We start from the raw sequence: 9,942 nt of genomic DNA, 5'->3' as shown, positions 1-9,942 counted from the left end.
CATTATTAAACGAATTTTAAAAGAAAAACTAAATAGTATTTGATATATTGTACACGAGTAAAAAATTGAATTAAAAGCTATCGTACAAAAACAAACCAAACGGACGAGTGCATTATGAAAGACTTGTCAATTACCCGTACAACACTATGATTAATGGTCGGGGTACTGAATACATCCATTTACATTATGCTTCACTTTGTGGGAGGCAAAAAGGTGGCTCCGTTCTGAATCCTAAAAGAATTTATGAACACGCTCCATTAGGTCTCCGAGCTATTCGACTGATTAAGCTGTCAAATACCATTAACTTATTGAATTTTGGTGGAAATGTCAAACTTTGAATATTTCATCTCGTACATCATTACTCTTCCTAAACCACATCAAATACTAGCATAACCATATCGAGTCTCTATCACTGATTTGCTGCAACTACAGAAAGAGATACATGCAAAAGACTGCATTTTGAATGATTAGTATCGTATGCAATGTTTTATCTATAAAATCACAGAGAGACTGAAGATTTGATCAGTGCACCTCACCGCATGCCACAATTTAGAGCAAAAGTTTTACATTGCTTCGGTTTGAAGGAATAAATCCTTCTGCGATACAGTATTTTGGGTGAGACCTTTGCGTACAGTAGGTGGATGTCCAAGTTTTCATTCAAAACTGTTGAAGTATATAGATTTAATAATTTTATAAGAATCTCTTTGAAGTTCGCACGATTTTTACAGGGTCTTTAACGCCCACCCTTCGTCTGTAAATATATATTCAGAGATGTTAAATTTCTATTGTTTTGAACATAATTTATTGATTAATCAAAAGGATCAGAAACAAGTTCTAAATTTCTATTCTTAATAAAGAAATAATGATAAAATGCTCGATACATATTCAAATTTTTTTTTGTACACGCCACCTGTCTGTAATATTTTTAAACCGCTAAACAGAGATTTCCTGAAGTAGCGGTTAAAACTGTGAAATCCCTGCAGTAAAAGCGTCAAAAACGTAAAAATCCTATACATGTTCAGGTTGCGTTTCCGATCAAGTGTCTGCAATAAAAACCATTTTTGATATTTGAGATTTTAATGCCAACACGTCTCACTACAGAAGAGAGTGGAAATCGAAAAATATTCATGCAATCGCCACAATATGTTCTTTTTAATTGATATTAAATGAAAACTTAATCTAATATGTTGTTCACTGGTACACGAAAGAGACTTGGCAGAACAATCAGTGAGGTGATAAGTCCAATAGATGAACTGCATTATCTTAAATTCTAATATAGGATTAACTGTGGGATCAATAACTAATTTTAAGTGCGTTCTGTCACTCGGTATAAAACCAGGACCCCCTCCATCTCTCTCATTTAGTTCAATGGAGACCTTTTCTTCTGTCTCGATAACACTGCTGGTCTTCTTTGCCCAAACTGGCACCTCGCTGGAAATTTTCAAATACAAAGTCGAACTCGATGTGAACACGAACTTGGTTTTAAGATGGGGGATAGACTACAACATGGCCAGAATATACTTCGAACTGAGCGCCACGGTCTTGCCTGGCCAGGGTCTGATGTTTGGGTTCTCCGACTACGGCGACGTGACAGGGGCAGATTTGGCGGTCTTAGGGACCCATTTTGGCAAAGTTAACTTAAAGGTAAGGATTAGATCTTAGAAGGTCAGAAATGGGGCGGAGGGTGGGGGGGGGGGGGGTCTCGAGAAAATGCTGACCCTCAAGCTACATTTTCACCAGAGCATGTTTTATTGTTTGCTGAACGAAATTAAACTAATAATAAGCTTTTCCAACCAGGATTTCCTTGTAAAACATGTTTTGTCGTTTTTTTCTGTGACTTTATTTTAGTTGTTCTTAGTCCTAGCAATAACTCATTAACTGCATGTGGCGTACATGTACCTGTAGAAGTTTGATACACTTTATGATTGCAAGAGTACTTGTAATCAAATAAGAGCTGATTCTCTTCCTTTATAATCTATAATCTAAAACTGGCTTTGAACAAAAGAAGAAAACTTATTACAATTGAACGATAATTTCTATTAATATATTTGACAGTCGAGTTAATCTTACATTGTCTACAAATGATTTAGAGAACCTGACACATTTGGTATCCATTCAGCGGGTTCTGGGCGCATTCAAATGTTCCATACATGCTAAATTGATATTTTTACATTGCATATGCATAATGATGAAACAAAAATTGTTAAAATATAAGACAACGGGAAAAATATGATGTTTCAACTTATTTAATCAATATTGTTCGATATTCGTTTGTCGTGGTTCATGAAACTAAAACTTGTAATCTTTTACAAAATAATTCATAAATAGAAAAAAAGGAATCCAGAGACGGAAAATCAATTGGAAGGGGGGGGGGGGTTCAATTTTTAAAATTACGCTGCGACACTTTTAAACATAGAATTTGATATGACATGATATCTATTCCTTAATCATTTAGAGAATCCAAAATAATATAAAACTTATACTTTTTTCTTCAAATACAACAAATGGTTGCCATGCAAAATAATTGTCTTAAAATAAAAGAACACAGATACGTTTTATTTTGATATAAAGTACCTATTTGAACTTATAAAATTCAACATCGAATTCATGAACAGTGATTCGTTGTTTTCTAAGGATACATATGTATGTTTTCATCACCCAAAAGTAAACACAGCACTTTTGCGCATCTTTACTCATGCATATGATTTCTGAGTCTGTATATATTCATGAACTTTCTAAAATATGCGATCTTATGAGAGGGGTTAATCATACATAAACATGGTTTTAACTGTTATTTATATTTTGTTTTGTGTGGGGTTTTAAAACCTATTTCAAATAAATTTCTGTAAATTGTATTGAACAAATATTAATAAAAAGTCCTACGTTTTTGCATGTAGCCACTACTAGGACTACCATACAAATTGTCCATGGCTTAAGCACAAAAAGTAACGTATTTCATCCAGTTCAAGAATCCCAATGTCATTGTACAGGACTGATCACAAGTATTCAAACAGTTAAATAATCATTTCTTTGATTGTCACAAGTTTATTGTAAATTTTACAAAATCTGTTATTGGATGTAGTAATTTTGATAATTGTTCATATACATTTTTTTCACATAATATTATACCTGTTTCCAGTTGGGTAATGGTAAGCTGAAAATGATCTGTACATTGTATATACACACAGTAACTGTGGGAATGGCATCGCACTTAAAGAACCAACCTTTACTCATTATCCTCAAATATTTACCCTTTTCAAAAAAAAAAAAAATATAATCTTGTAAGAACTTTTAAAAATTGTCGATGAATTGGTCAGCAGGCTCGGAAAATATCAGTGCCATTACGTATCCGTAGTAGTTCTTCATTCATATCTTAGATTTATAAATGAGGTTTAAATCTGACACTTGATATTTCATTTTCATTAAAAATGAACTGTGTAGAATATTTATTGTCCACAGAAATAGCACGAATCAGTTCCGTAAAATTTTGGCCGCACAACACCCGAATCCTCTGTAGACAACTTCCCAAATTAAGGTTATGGTGACCCCCCCCCCCCCCCCCCCCAAAAAAAAGAAAACAATAAAACCAAAAACAATTACAATTACCAAACAAAAAAGAAAAGAAAAGAAAAAAAACATGCTAACAAAACAAAATTAAACATTTTAAAAAAAGATAACCCACACGAAAAAAAAATAAAGCGCAATCATCCTATAATTGAACTTCATTTTACTAATATAATTATAAATAGGTCGAAACAGTTGTAGAATAAAGCATATTATGTTTTAAATTCTTTTTTTTTAAATCATAGATCTAAAACAAAGCAGTTTAAAAGTTATTTGTTTGTCAAAATTAGACGAAACAAATAATGCAGTATTCGATTTCATCCTTTTTTCTATCACCAGGACTGCTGGACTGACAAAAATGGAATTTTACGGATGGATTTTCGACAAAACTATGCATTAACCAGTGGTGAATGGAGAAACAACAAATTGCTGGCGAGATTTCACAGACGATTTGACACGTGCGATCCCATGGATTACGCCATTGATGTGAGTACAAATAAATCATCATCAAACACTCCTTTTGTTTTCCAGACCCAGTCATGACCTCTTCTGGAATACAATCAATTATGTACACCAATAAGGGTCCGTGAATTAAAAAAAAGAACATCGCGTCACCTCCCTGTGATTTACACGACGTTTTAAACAGCTTTTTTTTTTACGTAAATTAGGAGTCATGGCCACCAAATTACAAAACAAATCTAAAAGCTTAACAATTCCAAAGAGTCCACATTGCAAGATATCAGCTTTTATTTTAACTTTAATTTTATGAGAATAGCACAATTGAATGCATGAACATAAACATATTTTTTTTGTTAACTGGACTTCCTTTTTTAATATACATGTAATATAATTAAGGAACAAGGAATCTTTCTTCGAGTATTATAAGGTTAACGATGATAGATTTGATCACGATCGACCGTATTTGATCACCTCATAATATTCAAAGAATGATTTCTTATTACTTATATTTTGATAATTTCCAGCATTTGTACGATTTATATTAAAATAACTTTTTATGAAATGTATTGGTCTATGCATTACAAAATCGATTTGTAGTGTTATCACAGACGTACAATTAAAGACACTGGAAAATATATATATTTAAATATAAAGTCGTTCACTTCAGTAAAAACACATGCTAAGTTATTAATAATTTCTAGTATTTCGAACCCAGATGCTGCATTCCTTTTTTTTCTAAAATATATGTTTCGCAACATTTGGAAGTAAAGAGAGGCAAGGAGAAAATCACAGGCTGCGACATTCGGAACTCTCTTTCCTCTTCTTTAGACAGGCACCACACACGTGATATTTGCTGTAACGCAGGGGCCCCCACAGCCTGGACAACAATTACCGTCCTCCGTCAAAGTTGGTCTACAGAGGGTCCAGCTGCTGAAGCCCGACCTACCACAGCCAGACATCCCCCCAGATACCTGGTCCTTTGACATCTTGAACCCAAACGTAAGGTTCTTGTCTTCGTTAGAAATGTCACGTATTCCAGTAATGTATTCCCAGTTGGTAATAAAAACATATTTGTCTAAAAATCGATTAAAAATTATTTGAAATTATCTCTAATACACCATTCATCACTTAAATTTTTTATGTGTCCCAATGTGATTATGTAATCATTATTGGTTTGTATTTATAAAACCTTTCTTTTCAATATTAATAATTCAGAAAGGCATTTAGCCGATGGTAATTGATAAATGTCAGGATGGTACCTCCTAATACTCCTGAAAATGTTTCATCTCGCGTAATTTGCGCTGTAAATTATATTAGTGTACATTATTAAATTATATTTAGACTTGAAAAAAAAATCATCGGTTAGATGAAATAATTGTATTCCACAGATAACCATTCCGGCCCGAGACACAACGTATTGGTGGTTCGTCACCCAGCTCCCACAACTCCCCACCAAAAACCATGTCATTCAGGTCAGATTTTTAAAAAATAATTAAATAAATAATGTAATATAATATAAATTATAGATAAAAATAAAAGAAGAATTAAGTTAGTTAGCATTTCATTAAGAAATTTGAATTTTGTAGAGACTGTATTATTGATGGTATGGAAGCAAAAAAAGTTCCTATACATACAAATGGAGAAAAAATACAACCCGGGTTTCACTTTCTAGAGTTTTGATTTTAATCATTGCAGTATGAAGGGGTAATAACGAAAGGAAACGAAGAATTTGTTCACCACATTGAAGTGTTTCATTGCCAAGTGGACCCTCTGGTAAAAGTGACGTCTTACAACGGCCCGGGCATGGCTGAGGGCAAATCTCCTGAACTAGAGGCGTGTCGGGAAGTTATCGGTGCCTGGGCAATGGGCGCATCGGTACAGCTTTAGACTATTCTTCTAAAATAACAATTATTTACTGAAATCAAAAAGACACTGTCAAGTATAAATATTAAAAGTTAAGTTTACGTACAAGTGTTACATGTATTTGATTTCAATCGTTGCAAAATGGGGATAAAAAAGGAAAAATGAAGAATTATTATTGTCTACCAAATATTGAAAGTTGAATAGTAATATTGTAATTTCCACCCACATCTACAACCATGAAGGCCATATATCTACCTAACGAGGCGGGGACGGCTATTGGTGGCCCGCATTTATCACGTTACGTTCTTCTGGAGGTCCATCTCAACAACCCAAAACTGAAAACAGGTAATGTATACCAGGAAGCACAAGAACGGCATTACGATATAAATATTTTGCATAAACCGAAAATCAATCAAATTAATCTAGGATTATCGTATACATAAAGTTCAGGTTTCCGTGTTTCGTAATTCGCTCCAAAGAATATTCCAAAATAAGCATCATTTGGGAATAGTTTTTTTGAAATTGATAAAACCAAAGCAATTTCTAACAATGAATCAGTGCGCTCTAATAACAGGAGTGAAGGATTCGTCGGGGATACGGTTTCGTGTGACCAGACACTTGCGGCCTTACGACTCGGGGATCATGGAGTTAGGGCTGGAGTACACCAATAAAATGGCGATACCCCCGGGCCAGAACGCATTCACACTACCGGGATATTGCATTCCAGAGTGTACCAGCATAGTAAGTCAATATCGAGAAAATATGACTTTTTTTTATTGTTATTGCTACGACTTTTCAAAAGAAATGACCGGGGGAGTCGGGTAGATTTTATACGATTAAAACAAAGGTTAAAAGGTTAAATGCATCAGATGGATCTTAGTTTTTTTCCTGGATCCATGCTACATATGTACATGCACGCATTGTCTTTTAGGCCTTGCCTCCGAATGGGATCCGAATTTACGCTTCCCAGCTCCATACTCACCTGACCGGGAAAAGGGTCTTTACAAAACACTTCCGGGCCGGGATCGAGCTTCCGGAACTCAACAGAGATAACCATTACAGTCCACACTTCCAGGAAATCCGGACTCTACCTCGCCACGTGCACGTGCTTCCAGTATAACAGATCTCTATTTGCTCTATAAACGTTTCCATAATTTTCATTAAAACCAAATACCTTAATTGTTTGTAATATAAATGTCGTGTCTGCTGTAGATACTGTACATAATAGGTGAATCACTTTTGGAATAATTTGCTATCGGACAATCAAAATATCTATCATTGTTTTGTGCTATGGACCTTAGAGTTATTAGTAACGACTGATCCTCATTACTGACCAATCACGATGTTTTTATCATTGCAATTATTATGGGCGGCGGAAATGGTGAAAAAGACGATTATGCAAAACGAAAAACTATAAAGTTTTTTAAATATTAAAATACGGAACAGATAAAACAAAACCAACAGCATCTTTCGCAAAATCAACAGACACCGATGCAAAACAAACGATAACCGATGCAAAACAACAGTGCACTGAATAAACGCTAGATGGCGTGCAAAGAGGAATCAGAATTCTTTGTTCGTATTGTTTCATAAGAATTGTGAAAGATACATAAACAAATGCATTTTAAAGAGTTGTAATCAATCATGTTCAAAATATGAAGCCAGTAGAGGTCAAGGTTACTTAGTAAAGCTTACTGGTCAAGGTCATAGTTATTTTGTTGTAGTACACGCTTTTTCCTGGTTTATGACAACTGTAATCAGGATATTGATGCTCGTCTTTCTTAAAATTGACGTAACTAACACATGTAAGTTTCCGATTTGATACATGCAGTATAGATATGTTTGATAATCAGGTATACTTTGTTGCAGGGTGATGCCCTTGTGACGTCTTGTGTGGACAGCACCGCTAATAGATCATCGATAACATTGGTAACATTTAGCTCTGTTTGCTTTTGGAGTTACATTAACATGTAAAAATAAGTAGATACTAAATACTCGTTTTGCAAAGTCTTTTTTTTAAATTCTTCAAATAATTCTTGGACCTATGCAAGTAGTTCTCAAATGCTTGCAGTTAAACTGGTGTGTGGCTTCTTTATACACTGATACAAACACGTACATTACAGGGTGGCTCCTCCATACGGGAGGAGATAATTGCTTTTTGAATTACATATACATGTAGTAATAAGTAGATACTAAAAATACTCGTTTTGCCAGCAGTCTTTTTTGTAATTCTTCAAATAACTATCGGACCTATGTATGTATAGTTCTCAAATGCTTGCAAATAAACTGATGCACAGTTGCTTTATACATTGCTATATATACATGTACATACATTAATACATTACAGGGTGGCTTCTCCATACGGGAGGAGATGTGTGTGAACTATGTACACTACTACCCTCGCTGTCAGCTCGAGGTCTGTAAGAGCTCCGTGGCGGACCACTCTCTACATCGCTTCTTCCAGCTAGCGAACGCGTGAGTAACACCAAGTCCGATGTACCGCAATATTCTCACATTCTGACGTGTTATTCATATAAACTGGTAAAACTTGATATTATTTTTATTGCCCAGAACACAGAATTCCGATGATGTCGCGGAGAGATACCAATCGGTGGACTGGACTCCCTCCAAAGTTGCGTCACTGCAGAAGCTCTACCAACACGCTCCCATCTCTATGCAATGTAACACATCGAGTGGAGTCCGATTTCCGGTGAGGGGGTTATAAAATCTTGGACCAGTCGTAGTTTTCATACTTAGTCACATTAGAGCGTTGTTATAAATCGGAATTTTTGTTTCTCCCCAGGGCTACTGGAGCACCAAATCTGTTCCTAGAATTCTCCTCCCACGCAAATCCGCGAGTACTGGCTGTGTCAAAGATATACCCTGGGTTATTCCATAACAATGTAATAAAATCGTTTACGTTTGCTTGTGTTCTTTTGTTTACTCTTCATGTATATGTACAACGTAATGACTTTCCGAATCAGCAACTAATTAATTAATGGTACTGGGATATCGAAATGCCACGCCAGGCAATGAACTACAAAATTATCCACACAATATTTCTGTCAAATTGATATACACATCACACAAAGCATTGTTACATGTATCATTGAAATTCAAATCTGGTCGAGGAATATCAATCCTTTAACTGTTAAAAAGGATTCAATAAAGTTTTAAAACTTTCAGTACTACCAAAGAGATCCAAAATAGCATATACAGCGGTTCCGTTTTGAATATAACCAAAAAAAAAGTTATCGTAAATAGGCCAAGATAAACAACTAGAGTTTCCACAGGCATCTGACTTTATATAATTTTTCTCATCTCGATCAAAAATATACCTTCTTGCCCAATATAATACACGTGGGTAAAAGGTATATTTATATCTTTTAACGTCAGGTGCCTATGCGTGTTTCCAGGTTTTTTGCTTATTGATCGGACAATAATTTCTAATTTTACATCATAAAAAATCATCTTGGAAGTCTTTGTAAAAAAGCCTATGTCATCTTTATGAAACAATAAATCCTAACTAATTGTATTCAAGATATTGCAGGAGGGACCAGTCAAGTTTGAACATAACAATGTAATGCTTTTCCGACCAAACATTGATGGGGATATATTAGAGGTACATTTATACCGTAATTTTTGTAAAGATTCCGATAAAGTGGTAGTTCTTTTTAAGACAAAAAGAAAGTTCAAATGAGACCTCTGACCAATCCTTAAGCACACGATGGGTCAAAGATTATCATAGAGATCCGTCCAACTGGGCTTTAATCTCATTGGATACCGGGTACGTATCAATGTGTTCAAGTCTTGCGTCAAAGATTTAGTAATAGGTAAATGAGCATATTGCTCTTCTGAACAAAGATATCTAACTCCGATATACCGGAACATGTATATATAAGGAATAAGGAATCATTCTTTGAGTATTATGAGGTGATAATTTCGGTCGGGGCGTGATCAAATCCAATAAAGCCCGAAGGGCTTTATGACAGATTTGATCACGCCCCGACCGAAATTATCACCTCATAATATTCAAAGAATGATTCCTTATAATTA

The 9,942-nt window shown here is 34.9% G+C and overlaps 1 protein-coding gene across 1 annotated transcript; it reads left to right on the top strand.

Moving 5' to 3' along the window:
- The first annotated feature begins 1,342 nt into the window (after window positions 1–1,342).
- On the top strand, window positions 1,343–8,810 carry LOC105329831 (dopamine beta-hydroxylase). The gene is made up of 12 exons (XM_011431297.4): window positions 1,343–1,644; window positions 3,904–4,050; window positions 4,852–5,022; window positions 5,412–5,495; window positions 5,719–5,898; window positions 6,129–6,231; window positions 6,461–6,627; window positions 6,818–7,000; window positions 7,756–7,815; window positions 8,234–8,361; window positions 8,458–8,596; window positions 8,690–8,810. The coding sequence occupies exons 1-12, from the start codon at window positions 1,369–1,371 to the stop codon at window positions 8,783–8,785; spliced, it is 1,734 nt and encodes a 577-aa protein (XP_011429599.4). The 5' UTR covers window positions 1,343–1,368; the 3' UTR covers window positions 8,786–8,810.
- The last annotated feature ends 1,132 nt before the right edge of the window (window positions 8,811–9,942 follow it).

This window comes from Magallana gigas, chromosome 2 (assembly GCF_963853765.1).
Source record: "Magallana gigas chromosome 2, xbMagGiga1.1, whole genome shotgun sequence".
Classification (NCBI taxonomy): domain Eukaryota; kingdom Metazoa; phylum Mollusca; class Bivalvia; order Ostreida; family Ostreidae; genus Magallana; species Magallana gigas.
The sequence above is the reverse complement of the archived record's forward strand: the minus strand, read 5'-3'. Positions and strand labels throughout refer to the sequence as shown.